The sequence below is a fragment of the Vombatus ursinus genome, unplaced genomic scaffold (genome assembly GCF_900497805.2).
Source record: "Vombatus ursinus unplaced genomic scaffold, bare-nosed wombat genome assembly UNPS02014799.1, whole genome shotgun sequence".
Classification (NCBI taxonomy): Eukaryota; Metazoa; Chordata; class Mammalia; order Diprotodontia; family Vombatidae; genus Vombatus; species Vombatus ursinus.
The window spans coordinates 47944349-47962861 of NW_020954577.1; the positions used below are offsets into that span (position 1 = coordinate 47944349).

Sequence of the window (18513 nt, forward strand, 5' to 3'; positions counted from 1 at the left end):
AGCCCAATGTATATCACAACTCACAGAAACTCAAGTAAAGCTGAAGTCACCAAAGAATGTCTGTGGGGCCTTTGACCATTGGACACTGTGTTAGAAGACTGTAGTCCTTCCTTGCTGTTAGATTATCAGGTATGTCCATAAAGTCACAGACCTGATTTTGTTGTGTGGCTTATGGAACAGAGGAGGGGGCTTCTCTAATCACTGGAGCCCATCAGCTTACAGGCTGAAGCCTTCCTGATTCAAGGTGGTCTGGGAGACACAAAGGCTTGTGGCTTCATGGCAGTGTAAGAACAAAGAAATGTTGTTTAGCACAAAGGTTAGAAGCAGCCTAGCAGGATAGAAAAGCACTGGATTTGGAGTCGGTCTGGATTCCAGTCCTGGCTTTGCCACTTGCCTCCTGGTAATCTTGTGTAAACTATGTGTCCCCTCTCTGGGCTACATTTTCCCGTTTTCCCTAGGGTTGGACTAAATGGTTTCTTTGGCTGTTTCTGTTTCTAGATCTATGATGCTGAGGTCTCTAAAATAAGGAGGTTAGACTAGATGACTTCTAAGTAGTAGAAGCTCTAAATCTAGAATCCTGGGAAAATCAACTTTTGCACGAAATTAATTTTGTTGTTGTAGAGTCGTGTCTGACCCTTCATGCCCCAATTTGGTTTTGTTTGTTTGTTTGTTTGTTTGTTTTTGGTGAGGCAATTGGGGTTAAATGACTTGCCTAGTGTCACACAACTAGCGTCAAGTGTCTGAGGCCAGATTTGAACTCAGGTCCTCCTGACTCCGTGGCTGTAATTTTGGGTTTTCTTGGCAGAGATACTAGAGTGGTTTGCCATTTCCTTCTCCAGCTCATTTTACAAATGAAGAAACTGAGGCTAATAGGGTGAAGTGACTTCCCCAGGGTCATACAATTAGTAAGCGCCTGAGGCCAGATTTGAACTTTGGAAGATAGGTCCTCCTGACATGAGGCCCTGCTCTCTATCTCCTGTGTCACCTATCTGTCCAATTAAACACATCAGCAAATAAGATATCTGGCTTGTTCCAAGAAGCTCTATGGGGGTTTCAGTGATATTAAAATTAGGATTTTTGAACCGTCTCCCAAAGAAAGTAGGGAAGCTGAGTGAACACCAGCATTTGGACATTGCCTGTACATCTCAATGATTTTTCTCTTTTCTCTCCCTAGATTTTTGATAACCTGATGAATGGTGACTTGACAAGTTATCCTTCCTACTTCCAGAATTCTACAGGATGTTCCTATTATTTTAACTTTTTGCAGTGTCAGGTAATTACTTCCTTCATTGTTAAAGCTGCAAATAGTAATTTTGCACATTTGGACTTTTTAGCAAAGGTTGTTTGTTGGAAAGCCTGCTGGATTTGGGATCAGGAGAGACCTACCTGGGTTTGTATCCTCTCTCTTACACTTACTGCCTTTCCAGACTTAGTATACGTTATTTCTTTTCATGAACTCTAAAGTCCAACCAAACCCCACTTCTGGGTGCTCCTTACAAAGGACAGTCTAGCCCCAGCCCCTAACCCCCTAAGCCTTTGCATAAGCCATCCCCTCCGCCTGGAAGGCCTTTCTTCTCACTTCGACCTATTAGAATCCATCACTTTCTTCCAAGCGGAACTCAGATATCACCTCCAATATAAGGCCTTTTCTCATTGCTCCCTCCTCCCAGCTGCCCTTAGTGTTGCTTCCCTGTTGCTGTTCAGTTGTTTCAATCATGTCCAACTCTTTGTGGCCCCATTTGGGGTTTTCTTGGCAAAGATACTGGAGTGGTTCGCCATTTCCTTCTCCAGCTCATTTTACAGAAGAGGAAACTGAGGCAAATGGGGTGAAGTGACTTGCCCAAGGTCACACAACTAGGAAGTGTCCGAGGCCAGATTTGAACTCAGGATGATGAGTCTTCCTGCTCCAGGCCTGGTATCCTATCCACTGTGCCGCCTAGCTGTCACCAAATATCTTTTGTTTATTTTGCAAATATACCTGTGTTACTTATGTGTGTATACATAAGCTGATACAATGTAAGCCCCATGATGGCGTGCACTGTCATTTTTCTTTTTGTATTTCCCTTGCCTAACAGAATGCCTTGGATATAGTAAGTGTTTAGTCAGTGTTTGAGAGCATTATCATTATCATTATTATTATTATTATTATTATTTAGAGAAGAGAACAGTCTTACACAAAAGCCTTATACTACTTCCCATCATGTCCTAGCATCTTTCTTCTTATGCCCTTTTTCTGTTCAGGAACCAGAAGAAGAAAAATACTTTGGAGACTTTCTGTCATTGCCAGAAGTGAGAAGAGCCATCCACGTGGGCAACCTGACTTTTCATGATGGTTCCGAAGTTGAGAAACACATGTGGGCAGATTGGTTCAAGTCGGTGAAGCCATGGTTGGCTGAGATCATGAATAACTATCGGGTAAGGAAAGAATTCCACTTGTGGCCTATTCTGAGCCTTTCTGAAATGACCCAGGGCAAGGATGACTTTTGTTTGAAGGCATATTTTTAGTTCACATCCTGCTATTTCTTTCCCTTTTATGGTATTTAAATCAAACAAACTGACCACCAGCTTTTGATTTTTCTGAATTAAATGCTACCCTTTCCTTTAATTAAGCCTTCTCTTCCCTTCCCCTTCTTCTGGATGTTTTGCTTACAAAGCTGGCTCAGTGCGTGTGACACATAGTTCTCTCTAGAGTGCCGCCATACTTGCATTCACCTAGGTTCATCTTCTTAGAGGCATCATCCTGAGCTCTTTCCTTCCCCCAGCCTCCATTACCAATCATTTGCCAACTGGGATCGGTTTCACCTTCACAATATCTCTTACATGTGACTCTTTTCCCACTCACATAACCCTTGTTCTTCCCCGGACTCCTGACTCCCAGTCATTCTCTCTCCAATATGTCCTCCTTATTTTTGTAAAGCACAAATCTCCCAATGTCGTTCCTCTGCTCAAGAAAAATCAGTGGGTACCCATTCACTTTAGACAGCAAGAAACTCCCCGGCTTTTCAGTTAAGGCACTTTAAAGTCTGGCTACACTTGTATTCCTCTTTCTAGACGTTCTGGCCTACTTGCTGTCTTCTGAACTCTGTGTTCCATCTTTTGCCTCTGACCCTTTCCTACTTTTTCATATTTACACATGCTGTATCCTCTCCAATAGGATGTATGCTCCTTGAGTATTGAGATTTTTTTTTTCCACTTTGTCATTGTGTCCCTAATACAACACTTTGCATGTAGCAATGGGGGAAGAATTGCAGGAAGATAGATTTTAGCTCAATATAAAGAGGAACTTTCTGATGATTAGATCTGTTCAAAAGTGCTATCAGTCACCTCAGGAGATAATAGACTTCCCCTCACTAGAGGTTTCCAACCAAAGGCTCTTTTCCATTTTTTTGTGGATGTTGTAAAGAGGATTCCTGAATAGATGTAAGTTGAACCATATTGCCTCTATGCTCCCTCCCAATACGAGATTCTGTGATTCTCCACTTTTGTACTTATTTTGAATGGGAGTTCTCTTCTCATCATTTTTCCCTAGTGTTCGTGAATACTGTATAGAAATGCTGATGATTTTTGTGGAATAATCATTTTGTATTCTGATGCCGTATCTCTGTTATTAATCTCAATTTCTTCACTAACTCTCAGGGGTTTTCTGAGTACACCATTATGCTGTTTGCAAATGTATATACCTTGGATTTTGTTTTTTTATCCTACTGCTACAGCTAGTATTTATAGAACTATATAAATAACAATTGAAGACAAGGGGGCCATCCCTCCTTTACCCCTGTTTGTACTTGGAAATCTTTTAGTGTTTTTCCACTTCAAACAGTGCTAACTCTTAGTTTTAAATATAAACTTCTGATACTATTAATGGAGGACCTTTCTATGCCAATCGATGCTTTTTAGGATTTTTAATATAAATGCATGTTGAATTTTTCAAAGACTTTTTATGCATCTACTATACCTGTTTAATTTATTGTTATCTTTGTTGTTTATTTTGCTAATTTACATGAATTGTTTTCTTAATGTTGAACCATCCTTGAGTCCCAAGAGGCAGCTAAATAACACAGCTAGTAACAGGCCCAGCTACAGCACTAGGCCTGGAGTCAGGAAGAACTGAGTTCAAATGGGGTTCAAGTGAGGCCTCAGACATTTACTAGCTGGGCAAGTCATTTAATCTCTATTTGCCCAAGCTTCCTCATCTGTAAAATGGAGATAATAATAGCACCTACCTCCCAGGGTTATCAGGAGGATCAAATGAGATGATATTTGTAAAGCACTTGGCTTAGTAACCGGCACATAGTAGGTGCTTAAAAATGCTTACCTCGAGTCCACCTTCCAGTAATGAATCCAACTTAGTAATAAGGAATTATTTTCTATCTGTATTTCTATAGTCACTTTGCAAGAATTTAATTTAAAAATTTTTGCACCACTATTCATTAATGAGGTTTGTCAATCAGTTAATCAATAAGTGTTCATTAAGATCCCCACTTATGTGTGCTAGATGCTGGGAATTTAAGGACAAAAATAAAGCACACTTTCTACTTTATTTCTCCCATCTTTGGGTATTAGAACCATACTTGTCTTTAAAAAGGTATTTGGCAGGGGGTTTTCTATCTCTATTTTTGATAATAATAAAGATTCAGTCATGTCCTACACTTCGTGATGCTGTATACCATAGCACACTAATACTGTCCATGAGGTTTTCTTGGCAAAGATGCTGGAGTGGTTTGCCATTTCCTTCTCCAGTAGATTAAGGCAAACAGAGGTTAAGTGACTTGCCCAGAGTCACACAGCTAGTGAGTGTCTGAGACCGGATTTGAACTCAGGTCTTCCTGACTCCAGGCCCAGTGCTCTAGCCACTGAACCATCTAGCTGCCTTCTTAATAATAATAACTAACATTTATGTATAGCTTACTATGTACCAAGCACTGTCCTAAGCACTTTATAATGACTATTTCATTTGATAATATGTACCTGGGAAGTAGGTACTATTATTATCTCCCTTTTGTGGGTGAGGAAACTGAAGCAGACAGAGGTTAAGTGACTTGACCAAGGTCACACAACTGGTAAGCACCTGAGGCTGTATTTGAACTCGTACCTTCCTGACACCAGACCCAGGGTTCTATCTACTGCCCAGTTGCCCCTTATGTTCACAGCAGCACTTATATTTTAAATGCATCTAAAAACTGATGCTGTGTCGTAAACTGGGTTTCAAATGAAATTTCTTGGGGAGAGCAGTGGTTTCTAGTAGGCCAAGTGTCTTAATTTCCAATTTTGAAAGATTATGGCCCAGTTATTAACTGTAAAAATAGGGTATCTTCAACACGGGAGGCAAATGGTGCCCTGATTTCAGCCCTTCTGTCACGTGCTGAGACACTATCTTAGTGGAAAGAGAGCTGGACCTTGGAGCTGACTGATTGAGGGGTTTGTCTCCCGCCTCTGATGTGAATTTCCCTAAAAAGTCTTGTACCTTCCCCTACTCTATAAAATGGTGATATAATCACTACCTCGTAGGATAGGATTTTGGTTTGTGAGGGGCAAATGATGTAACGCAATTTGCATACATTCAAGTACTTTATAAATCCCAGTTATTCTTCAAAATATTCACATCAGTTAGAAATCATTTTTATTTTTTGTCCTGAGCAATGATTTCATCTTCATAGAGAGCACCTGGTGTGGAAATTACCTCCATTATTACCAACCAGCAACTTGACTGTCCCTGCTAGTTTTAAAAGTTACCTGAGAGCCTTGCCCAGGACCACACAGCTGGAATGTGTCAGAGTCAGGATTGGAACCCAGAACAACTACCAAGAGTGGGGAACTTGTGGCCTCAAAGTCACAAATTCCCCACCCCTATACCTAGACCCTAAGGTTAGCCCACATTCCAGTACGTGTTCAACATGTTGGGAAACTATTCTTATGCATTTCACCTACATGTGAAAGTTTTCTAAACTTTTAAACCCTGAATCAGTTCCCAGTGAGAGAGGCCCCCCAAACCCCTTTAGCAGTTTGGCAGTCAGGGCCCTGGGCAGAATAGATCTTTGCTGTTTGTATAGGAAGAGGACCAGGCGAGCTGTCCCTTTAAACGGAGACAGTGGAGTCCTTCCTCCCCAGCTCAAGTTGGAGTATTTAGCTGGAAGCCAAACCCCAGAGGAGATGGAGATGCGATCCTGGCCCGCTTGCCAGTCGCGGTCAACCACAGTGTATACGAAATAAGAGTAGAACAGCCCAGGATGGCTTAAAACATTAGTGCCCTCAATGCTGTATTTACTTAAGACTCAACTTTAATTGGTTGTCGAAAGCCGCATATATTTTCTATTCATAGGAAATAGTCGGAGTCTGTTTTAAATCCAAGATTGGTTTGAGGTCAGCTCCCTCCGACTCCAGGTAGGCTTCCCCAGTTGGCTGGTGGTTTAATACTGAGGCTGCACCCACACTGTGTTGGGGGACGGAGCCAAAACAAGTCGCCATCCTCATAACCAACATGTCTATGACACTTTAGAGTTTTCAAAGTAACCGTGATCCTTACAGTCACCCTTGTAAGGTTTCATGACAGGTGTTATTATCCCCTATGAGGCAGCTAGGTGGGTGCAATGGATAGAGCCCTGGGCCTGGAGTCAGGAAAACCTGGGTTCAAATCCAGCCTCAGATACTTACTAGCTGGGTGACCTGGGCAAGTCACTTAACTCTGTTTGCCTCAGTTTCCTCATCTGTCAAATGAACTGGAGAAGGAAATGGCAAACCACTCCAGTATATTTGCCAAGAAAACCCAAAAATGGGGTCATGGAGAGTCGTAAATGACTGAAAACAACTTAACAACAAAAATTATTTTCCACATGTTACAGATGAGGAAACCAAAGTTTAGAAAGATGAAGTAACTTGCATGAGATCATACATCTAGCAGCCAGTCAATACGCATTAATTAAACACCTACTGTGTTCCAGGTACTGTGCTAAGGGGTGGGGATACAAAAAGAGGCAAAAGATAGTTCCTCCCCTCAAGGAGCTTACAGTCTAATGGGGGAGACAACATGCTAACAAATAAGTACAAAACAAGCTATCTATAGGAGAAATAGGAAATAATTAACAGAGGGAAGGCACTGGGTTAAGAGGGATCGGGGAAGGCTTCCAGTAAAAGAAAGAATTCTAGCAAATGTCTTGAGCAGTTTTTATATGAAGTTTTTTCTGACGCTCCCACAGCTAGTGCTCTCCTTCTCTAACAACTGTGTATCCAGCTACTCAGTATTTATTTTGTATTTATTCTGCATATATTTATACACACACATATTCTTCCTTGATAAAATATAAGAGCAGGGATTGTTTCATTCTTTGTGCATCTCCCTAGCATTGTTCCGGCCTGTCCAACTCTTTGTGACCCCATTTGGGGTTTTCTTGGCAGAGATACTGGAGTGGTTTGCCATTTCCTTCTCCAGCTCATTTTACAGATGAGGAAACTGAGGCAAACAGGATGAAGTGACTTGCCCCATTTTGAATCAGTCATTAGAATGTGAATATGATTGTGAGCTCCTTGGGGACAGAAGCCATTTCTCCTTTTGTCTTTGTTTATGGAATCTAGGTCAAGGGAGTGGAAGGATTGGCTATATTGACATCGCTCTTTCTTTGCTGTGTTATATAGATGTGGCTTTCCTCAACAGCAGAGGTTGGGTGGTGTTTCTTGTGTGCAGGGTACCAGACTAAGTACTTGGGGACCTGGAGTCAGGACTGAGTTCACACCCTGTTTCAGACACTGACTAGCTGGGCAAGTCACTTCACCCTGTTTGCCTCAGTTTCCTCATCTGTAAAATGGGGATAATAATAACACCTATCTCACTGGGTTGTTGTGAGGAACAAATGAGATAATATTTGTAAAGCACTCTGTAAACCTTCGAAGTGCTATGTAAGTGCTAGCTGGCTATATTACTAGTACTATTGTACACCAGTGTGCCGTGAACACAACGCCCATTCCCATGGAATCCAGGAACAAAGAGAAGAGTAAATGCTTTGACCAACAGATGGCTCTTTGATGTGAGTGGTGGAGGCATCGCCTTCAGCTGTGCAGATGGCCACCCATTTGTGCCGTCTCATCCTGGACACCACTCCTGCACATGCCCTCACGTAAATCCTCAGCTGGAGCTCCACCCAGCATGGCAGGGGCTCAAGAGGAGGATTCCTCTAGAATCTAGATTTCTAGATAACCGTGGGAGTTCCTTTGGGTCCCAGGATAATAGAATTAGGAATGGTAGAGACTTTAAAAGCTATTTAGTTCAACTGTCTTTGTTGACAGATATGGGAGAAATTATGTTATTGGCCCAGGATCACACAGATGGTAGGCAGAGCTGGGATTTGAACCCAGGATTTCTTAGTCAAAATCCAACACACTTTCCAGGGGGCCACCCTGGGGTGTCCATTGTTAGCTCTGCCTGGCCTACCTCCTTTCTGATGTCTGTACGTTCTCCAAGGTGTCTTTCATGCGTTCCATTCCATCCTCTGTTGCCTGCCTTTGTATCGGGCTCAGCCCTCCACCTTGTAGAATTCGTGGCCAGCTTCAGAACTCGGCTTTGGGGCACCTCCGTAGAAAGCCTAGCTTGATCTCCCTCAGTAGATACCACACTCCCCTTAGTGGTTGTTTTTTATCTATCTCTATTTTGTATTTATTTATGGGTTTTGTTTTGTTTTTTTTTTTTATTCATATTTTCCCAAATAGAATGTAAATTCCTTGAGGGGAGGGACCATTTTCTTTTTGCCTTTGGATTCCCATCCTAGCACTGTGTCTGACACATAGTAGGTTCTTAATACATTCTTGTTGAATGAATGAATGAATGAATGAATGAATGAATGAATGAATTTATACTGGTTTTGGCTAGTAAGTTGCTGCCATTTATTGACATTCAGTATGTAGCTCTCCATTTCCATGAGTAAATACTGATCTATATATAATCGGTTCTCAATTATCTGTACTAATGGAAAGAAGCAACATGTACATAGCATCAAATACTGGATTATCCAAAAATAAGATCTATTTAGTCTTGCAGAAGTTGTATCTTCTTTTTCTTTCCAGCAGATTGACCTCCGTAAGAGTGTTTTGTTTAGACTCCTACTAAAATTGGTTTATGTTCCCAGCGGGTGCCCTCTCTGATGGCAGGGAAGGCTGCTGTAAAGATGCCAGATGCTGAAGGGAGCAGTCTGGCATTCAGAATTTGCTATAAATTACCCACAGTTTAGATAATCAAAACCCGATTGTCTCTTGAGGCAACAGAAATAAATATATGCACAACCACCATCAGAATGATGATCAAGGACTGTGTTGTGGGAGGATGGGATAGGAAGAAGGAAAAACTTGGATCTCTCTTTACATAGACTGCATGACGTCTTCAGAGCCTGTCCATCTGTAACTCAGAGCAAGAGTTGGGACAGTATGGGATTCATCCTATACGATCTCGTTGACCTTGACCTATGTTATACAGCACAGTATCTTCTTCTTTAAAAAAGGAAAATGTTTTATTAATGCATTTTGAAGATAATAGACCTAGAAATTAAAGGGACCATAGAGGTCATCTCTTCCAACCTTCTCATTTTTGATAGATGGGGAAACTGAGTCTCAGAGAGGTTAAATGATTTTGCTGAATGTTACAGAGATCGTAAGTGGCAGGGCCGGGATTTGAACCTAGAGTTTTCATTCTTTCTGTTGAATTGCATTTATTTCCCAGTGATACCTTTTATAAAATTGGAAAAAAAACCAAACCAAACCAACAGGCAAGCAACCAATTCAGTGACAATAGTCTTTTTACAAAATACATATTTTACTGATTTCTTTTTCCAACCCCATCACTTTTAAAGTATTCCTCCGTAACATTCTCCTCTGCATAAGAATCTAATTAAGCAAAGCTCATTCTGTGCCTATAGTCCACCATTTCTCCTACTACACCTTTAGCCCACCAACTCTATACTTTCCTATCTCATGATAGCATTAAATAGTGCTTTCAGGTTTGCTAAGCACTTTACAAATATTACCTCATCTGATCCTCAAAACAACCCTGGGAGGCAGGTGCTATTATTTTCTCTGTTTCACAGATGAGGAAACTGAGGCAGACAGCAGTGAAGTGACTTGCCCAGGGTCATACAGTTAGCAAGTTTCTGAGGACAAATTTGAACTCATGTCTTAGTGATTCTAGAGCCAATACTCTTAACCAGTATACTTCCTAGCTAGATAAAATTGGCAATGAAATACTTGTTCTGTGTGTGTGTGTGTGTGTGTGTATGCATATGGATTATCTTGTTAAGTTTTCCAGGCTTCTTTTAGCTTTTATGATACTTCTGTGAAGACTCCTTTGTCATTTCTTTTCCTAACTGGAAATCGTCCTTCCCAAGAAACCTTTTCATCAGCCCAGTTTTCCCCTTTTAGCCCACTGATTCTATTTTCTGGTGCAGTCACCACAATGCTTTCTTATTAGAAGCAGATATTGACGGCAAACTTCTGTTTTCTCCAGTTGCCCAGAGAGATATTGGGGAGGCCCCTGAGATATGGCTGTGATCCCTCCTGAATGCCGGGGTTTGCTCTACATGACTGTGTTTTCAATGATTCCATTCCTTGGGGGTTGGGCTTAGCGGTCTCTGTTTAAGAGTTCATCCGGCCAGGAAATTGTGGTTATAAAGTTCCATTGCCCTGACGCTCATCATTCTGCAGCCCATTAAGTCCCAACTAATTGCATCTTCAGGAGTTGGGATGTTCATGTTTCTGAGCTTTATTACTATGCCTAAGCTTTAGCACCACCCCCTCTATTAACTCCCCACTCCCACCCCTTAGCATGTACTTATCAAAAAGAATCTGGCTTTGAAAGTGCCCCTTTTCTGATGAGCGACAAATCAGATGGAGGGGGAGGGGATGTGGCGTCTAATAAACAATACATGCCTTCAGTTGCTGCAGACATTCCTGAAAATCCTTGCTCCTGGTGACATTTTTTCCTTGGTAAACCTGGCCAAAGAAGCAAGGTTGGATAGGTGAGTCCTGACTGCTGGGAGAACTTGACGACTCTTAACAGGCCTAGATCTGCAGCCTAAATCTGCTCTTCCATTTGTCGCTGGTAAGGGAGGACAATGGCTTTTCTGTCACTGATTTTAAAAAATAGAAGCAGTTCCCAGTTTTGTGTGGCCAATGAGAGTAACCGAGTGATATTGGATGACCAAGTCAGCATCTAAAAGGATCTTGAAAGTTCAGAACTTTGGGCTGAATCTAATAAAGGGACTTCATTTCCTTTAGGATCAATGTAAAGTCATTTATTTGGGTTTGAACAGTCAGGCTCACAGATAAGAGGGGTGGGGGAGTCATGACTTGAGAGCACCTTGACTGAAAAAGATCTGAGGGTTTTAGTGGCCCAAAGGCCCAAGGCATGTCAGTAGTATAATACAGGAGCTGGAAAAGTTAGTGATCTTAGGTTTGCATTGAGAGACATCGATGGCTTCTAAGTACAAAGAAGTGATACTCATGCTGTGCTCTGCCCTAGACAGGATGTATCTGTTGTTTTGGGCTCCGTTCTCAACACAAACATTTAGGGAGGACACAGATAAGTAGGGTAGTGGAGAGGAGGGTAATTAAATGGGGAAATGTTTGTTTGGAGTGAATGAAGGAAATGGGAAAGTTTGGCCTGGAGAACAGCACTGGGCTTCGGGTCTTGGAAGGGCTATCAAGTGTCAGAAGATTCCTACTTGGTCTAGTTGGCCCTCAGAAGGCCAGCCTGGCAACATGGAATGGAAACTACCAAGAGAACGTTTTGGCTCCGTGTCAAGAAACACATGCTGACAATGAGAGCTTCCCCAGGGGGGAACAGGAGTCCTCTGAAAGTAGTCACCAATCCCCTGGAGAAAGTGGGCTCCCCTTCTTTTGTTTTGTTTTGTTTTGTTTTGTTTTGTTTTGTTTTGCTTTTGCTAGGCAATGGGGTTAAGTGACTTGCCCAGGGTCACACAGCTACTAAGTGTCAAGTGTCTGAGTCCACATTTGAACCCAAGTCCTCCTGACTCTAGGGCTGGTGCTCTATCCATGGGCTCCCCTTCTTTAGATGACTAACCACAGCTTTGTAAGCGGATAAAAGCAGCCTTTGAGGTGTCCCTGCTCTGGGAGCTCGTTGAAACATCTTGATATAATTTAAGCACAGAAATGGCCCAGATTAGACTCAGGGAATGCAAGAAAGAAAGAATCCCAATTTTAAGAGTTGGAAGAATGGAACCTAGAACCAAGAAGAATCTCTGCTTTGCAGCCTAACAGGCGAGTCATTTCACCTTCGAGGTCTCCAAGAAGGGGGAGCTACTTTCTGACCCAGCCCATTCCTACTTTTGGCTTCCTTTAGTTCTTAGCCTCTTATGGGTGCCCCTCAGCTTCTGGGGAAGCCTTTGGACCACTTCTTAAAATCACTGAGCAAAGCAAAACGTAAACTAATGAAGCAAATTGCTGGAGCATCTTCTCCTTCCCATTAAAATGTAATCTCTTTGAGGGCAGGGACTGGCTTTTGCCTTTCTTGGTTTCCTTTCTGCTTTGTACAGCCCCCCTTCTAGTAAGCACTTAATAAATATTTATCAATTATTGACTAAATGGCCCTGACTACCCTTCTGAGACTAGACAATAACTGTTTTTCCCGAGCAGAATCTTCCCTTCTCTGGGCTAATGATCCCTACTCCCTTCATTTAGCATGAAAATGAAGACCCTCTTTACCTTTGTGGAGAAAGTAATCCCCCTACTTCCCCAGATAGCCATTCTTTCTCCATCGGTTGTGCTCCCTCTAAGATGGACTTAGAGTTTAACTGACTCCTTTATAGCCTGAAATCTTCTCCTTTGAGTTTGTGATCGATTTGATGGGCACTTGAGCATGCAACGTTGAAAGTTGTTTATTCCACTTGGTTCTGCTTCAGAAAGAACAGATAATTGGGTTAGCCACGTTATTTGGCCTGCTGACACAGCCTGGCAGGCTGAGAGCTCTCATTATTTTTCTGGGGCTCATTTTTACAAAGTACTGCTTGTTCTAAACCTTGGGAAGCACACTCAGGCTGTGGAGGTAACGGTTTCTGAGGACGGTTTAAATGTGGGAGGATAGCACAGATATTTGGCATGAAAGCTGGGAACAGGTGCATAAGAGTCAAAATGGTACAGATTCTAGGCAGTTAAGGTGAGGGTCATCATAGACTTAGAATTAGAAGGCATCTTAAAGGTTCTCTGGTCCAACCTTCTCATTTTAGAGATGGAGAAACTGAGGCATGAGCGATGAAGAGATAATCGAGGTGACCCAAGGAATAAGCAGTGGACCCCAAGCTTAGCACTCCATGTTCAGTGTTTTTCCCACTGCACCGCCCTACCTCCTGTGACGTTTTTTGTGTTGCTTCCCAGAATGACTAGCTTCTTTCACGACTTACCCCAGGCTCCACTTCCTGGACAAACCTTTCTTGTCACCCATGCTCCCTCTCTCATTAATTCCATTCCATAAACATTTGTTAAGCGCATCCTCTATGTCAGGAATTGTGTTGTGTTGGATTGAAAATCACCCAGCTGGGAAATAGAACTGTAAGATGTGGAGGGCAGGCAATTTCCTTGTCAGCTGACTCTACTTTGAAAAAGATAAGGAGAGAATGTGAGGGCGGTTATCCCTAATAGGACCGTTAGTTTTATATGGTCTGTAATGAAAGTCCTCTGGCTGTACAAGAGCTGGTCTGATGGCCCGTGCAGTCTGAGTTTCTAAAACTGGACCCATTCAGTTATGACTTTGGTTAGTACAGGCAGCAGAATTTCCCAGCACATCTCTACCCATGTCATTGTACAGGCTGGGATAAAGACCAAGGTAAAGGATTAGAAAAAAAGGTGTGAGCCCTTGGGTCCCACCTGAACATGGGAGACTGTCCCCTCTCAGAACTGGCCCCTAGGGCTGTGAGAGGTGCCTAGAGGTAACTCCGGAGATGGCCGGCCAGCATCCTGTAAGACCCCTCCAGCCGGGGTGGGGGGGGGGGGGGGGATATCGTTAAGTACTGGGTACCACATTTCAGTATAGACATGGATCAGCTATAGGATGGCTAGGATGGTGAAGGCGCTTGGGTTCACCCTTGAAAGAACCAGGGATACTTAGTCTGAAGGAGAGAAAACTACCCAGGGCCTGGTAGCCAACATCAAGGGATTGAAGGGCAGTCATACAGAAAAGGAAGGGGGCTTGTTCCTTATTCTGCTTGAACCCAGAAGGCAGAACCAGGAGTGATGGGTGGCAGCTACAGAGATGCTGCTGTCAGTTCTCTGGAAGGACAAACTTCCTGACACTTGTTGCTGTCCCACATTGGATTGAGCTGCTTTGGGTCCTCCCTGGTGGAAGTGTTCCAGCCGAAGCTGGCTGTCTGCTTGTGGGGTATGAGTTGGCTGAGATGGTCTCCAAGGTCCCTCCTAACTCTGGCAAACTTTTTCTGCTCTTATTTTTAGATTCCCATCTTCTGCTGCAGGGCTTAGCAGATCATAGGTGCTGGTAGAATGTAAGCTCCTTGAGGCCAGGGGCTGTTCTATTTTTGCTTTGAAGTCAACTGCTTAAAGAGCGTTTATTAAGCACTGGCTGTGTGCTAAGCTCTGTGCTGGTTGATTGCTTCTCGCTTTGACTCCATCCTACAGGACATACAGGTGCCACATCTTCTCCTGGCCCTACGCCTCCAGGGTGTCTGCATCCATCGTAACAATAGCAGCAGCAATAACAACAATAGCTTTTATTATTATTATTATTAATATAATGAACATATGCTTATTATTAATTACTAATAATTAGAATTATTAATATTAGCATTTATAGCACTTTAAGGTTTGCAAAGAATTTTACCAATATTATCGCATTTGCTCCTCACAATTACCCTGGGAGGTGGGTACTATTGTGATCCCCATTTTAAGGATGAGAAAACTGAGTTGAGCAGAGGTTAAGTGACTTGCCCAGGGTCGTATAATTAGTAAGTGTTTGAAGTTGGATTCAAACTTGAATATTTCCATCTTCAAGTCAGACAGACACTATCAATTTGGCAACCTAGTTGCCCCATCTAAGACACAAAGGGTAAAACACCTTGGAGCCCCTGAACCACAGTGTTGGACTTGGAGTCAGTCAATAAGCATTTATTAAGGATGCCCCTGTGCTAAGCTCTAGAAATACCAGGAAAGGCAAAAAGCATTGTCCTTGCCCTCAAAGAGCTCACAATTCCAAATCAAGGGACAATACCCAAACAACTCTGTACCCTTGGAATCAGGAAAATCTAAGTTCAAATACTGTCTCTGTCACTTTCTGGCTTTGTGATTACAGGATATGAACTTTTCTAAGCCTCGGTTTCCTCATCTGTGGTATGGGAATAATAATCTCTATACCTACCTCACAGGATTATTGTGCAGCTCAAGTGGAATAATGTCAATAAGGCATTTTGCCAACTTTAGACTAAGATGTAAATTTCAGTAATTATTATTCCCAGAGTTCTCATTCCAACTCCAAAACATGAAGTTGTGTATTGATATTGGGAGGGGCCAAGGATAGAGTTCAGCTAGGGTTGTGGTTCTGAAAAATCAGCTCTCTTCTAGTAGGGAAACCTGGCAGCTATGCCATCTGGGTTCTGTAGTGCTCTCAGGTCCCGTGGAAGGAATGAAGCGAGGTCATCAGTCCTAGTGACTGGGCCAGGGTGTGATCAAATCAGGGAGCTGTTGAGGCTGGGAGATCTCAAGAAGAGTCAGACCTGGAGCAAAATCACTTATGTCTCCTCAGAGGGCACAACTAGGAAACTGGAAAAGGATAGATATAAAAGTAAACTTTCTCAGGGCATTCACACCCTTTAATGCAGAGATCTCACCGCTGGATAGGTGGCCCAAGAAGGTCAAAGAAAGCAGAGCGGGTTCCACATGTACCAAAACAATCATGGCAGCACTTTGTATGGTAACAACTGGAAACAAAGTGGGCTCCCATGGTTAGTGAATGGCTGAACAAATTGTGGTATGTGAATGTCGGGCAACAAAATGATTAAACTTAAAGGCATGGTGCGCGGAGAATTCATAGAAATGTGGGAAGACCGTCTGAGTCAATGAGAGTGAAGAGAATTAGACGATGGCCCTCGAATGGCTGAGGAAAAGAGTAGTGAAGGACACTGTGACCTCTGTGACCTTGGGCAAACCTCTTAATTTCTCTGAGAAATAAAAAGATCCAATTGTGAAGACTGAACCTAGGAAGGCAAAGGGGATCATATCCAGAGGGTGTTGGAATCCAGACAGAGCATCCAGCCCAATGCAGGCTGGCCTTTTTCTCTGGAGGGGCCTCCATTTCCCATCTCCATGCCTTACCATAGGCCATCTCCATAGAGAAAATGCATCCCCCTCTTACCTCCATCTCACAAACTCCCACAGTTCCTTAAAAACACAGCCTAGGTGCCCCACAGAGCCTTACCTGACCTGACCAATTCCTAACGCTCTCTCCCTCTCGAAGAAATGACTGTACTTACTTCTGGGTGTGCATACTGGATTTTCCCAGTAGAATGCAAACTCCTTGAAGGCAAAGTTTGTCTCTGTATCCTCAGAGAAAGGGTGCTGGGAGGGACAGAGGTTAGAGTGCTGGGCTTAGAGTCAAGACCTGAGTTCAAATCCAGCCTCTGACACTTACTAGCAGTGTGGTCCTGGGCAAGTCACTTGACTTCTGTTTGCCTCACTTTCCTCAACTATTAAATGGAAAAAATAGCAGCACCTGCTTCTCAGAGCTGTTGGCACATAGTAGGCACTTACTAAATGCGCATCCTCTTCCTTTTCCCTTCCAGTTCATTGAGAAGTGTCCAGAACTTTATACATGCTTGTTCATTGATTGATTGAAGTATTGGACTTTGTATGGGTATTGGTAGGGTAAGGGACCTCGTAGGTGAAGGAGACGGCGTGATCTGCAGTCAAGAGAACCTTGATTAAGGTCCTGACTCTAACCTTTAGTACCTGAGTGATCTTAGGCAAGTCCTTCCTAGGCCTCAGTTTCCCTTGTTTGTAAGATGAGGAGGTTGGACTAGCTAGCCCCTGCCAGAGATCCCTTCTAACTTTAGAGCAGAGATCCCATGACTGGTCCTTTACTTAAAAAACAAAAAAAATGGACCAAGGAAGTCAGGTTTGTCCTGGGGCTTCTGCTGGTCCACAGTCCAACAGCCCATCCTTCCTCTCCCGTGAAATCAGCTGGTCTGGGAGGGCAGGGGGGTCTCGGTGGGGAAGCTTGGGGAGGAAGCAGTCAATGCCTTCTGCTCATCCCCAGGGAACAGGAGGGAACACCAGAGGCCTGCTACTTTGGGAAACTTTGCCTAGTAACCCATCCAACTGGGGGTTTGCCCAGCCTGTTCTCTGGTATTTGTCCAGCCTTGCTCACCTCAAATGATGTGGGCCACCTCTTGTCCATGTCTTCTGCTGGATTGCTCATGATCTGAAACTCCCCAGGTCAAACATCATTATCAAAAGGATTGGCCCAAAAAAAAAATTGAGACTACCCCATTACAGCTGGACCAAATGAAAGGTAGAGTCCCTGAGACCAGTTTGGGTTTTTTTGAGGAAGGCTTATTGCTGATAGCTGCCCCTCCCCATTGTTGAAGCACTCTGTCTTCATGTCCTCGGGTAACTCTATGAATGTTCAGTTCTGTTTTGCCAGTTCCTGTATCGATTACACTCATTTGCACAAACCTTTCCACCCTATTGACTCGCCTGGGTGACATTCCCCGGAAAGGATGCCTTACTGCCCCAAACAAGGGGGAACTGTGTTTCAAGAGAAAAAGAGGAAAGGGCTGCAAGTGAGTAGGGTGGCCTTGGTGAATGAGACCTCAGAAGGCTCCTGATCTTTCTGCTGACTGATGCCATGTTTTCTTGCATTGATTAAAAGCAGAAGGCCAATGGAGCATCAGGGACACTATGGGTTCTGTTAAGAAAAGGACGCTGGGTGGCCAGGTTCTAGCCTTGCTCTAGAAAGGAGGCCAGCCTGGCCGATGGGAAGTGGTTAAGTTGGTTACCCGGAGGATGGGAATTTGAGGGTCACACATTTAGCTTAGACACCTGAAATCACGTGACTTTTTACACACTCAGCCATGCCCGGACCTTCTTTCTTTTTCCCTCACTCTTTCTCCGAGTGACTTTCACTGGAGAGAGGAAACAGGAGGTGCTACCTTGGGGCGTTGGAATTGTTACAGAGGCTGTGAATGCCTGCTGGGTAACCAGGTCCTAATTGGGCATCTGGGGCCAGCTTCATTTGCTGTTTATAGCTTTTCTCCTTCCTTGCTCCAGTTTATCCTGTAATTTTTAGGACTCACAGAGCTGGGAGCTCCAAAGTGGGGGCTGTGACATGACCCCAAGTTCACAAGACCCGAAGGACCCTAAACCCAAGAGCCTTGGGAAGAGCAGTGCTTCTAGTCCAGTGCCCACACTCTTTATCCTGGGCAGCATCCCGTGTGGAGATACAGTCACAGCTACTGAAGATCCAGGAAGGAAGTTTCTTGTCACTGAAATCCTTGACCCTGTCCAGTGGTCCACCATCAG

The 18513-nt window shown here is 43.4% G+C and overlaps 1 protein-coding gene across 2 annotated transcripts in view; it reads left to right on the forward strand.

Annotated features, from left to right (window-relative positions):
* LOC114050630 (probable serine carboxypeptidase CPVL) overlaps positions 1 to 18513 on the forward strand; it is a 125092-nt gene that overhangs the window by 64416 nt on the left and 42163 nt on the right. For both annotated transcript variants that reach the window (XM_027872468.1, XM_027872467.1), the window contains exons 10-11: positions 1175 to 1273; positions 2242 to 2415. In XM_027872468.1, coding sequence (XP_027728269.1) covers positions 1175 to 1273; positions 2242 to 2415 — 273 coding nt within the window. The remainder of the gene's footprint in view (positions 1 to 1174; positions 1274 to 2241; positions 2416 to 18513) is intronic.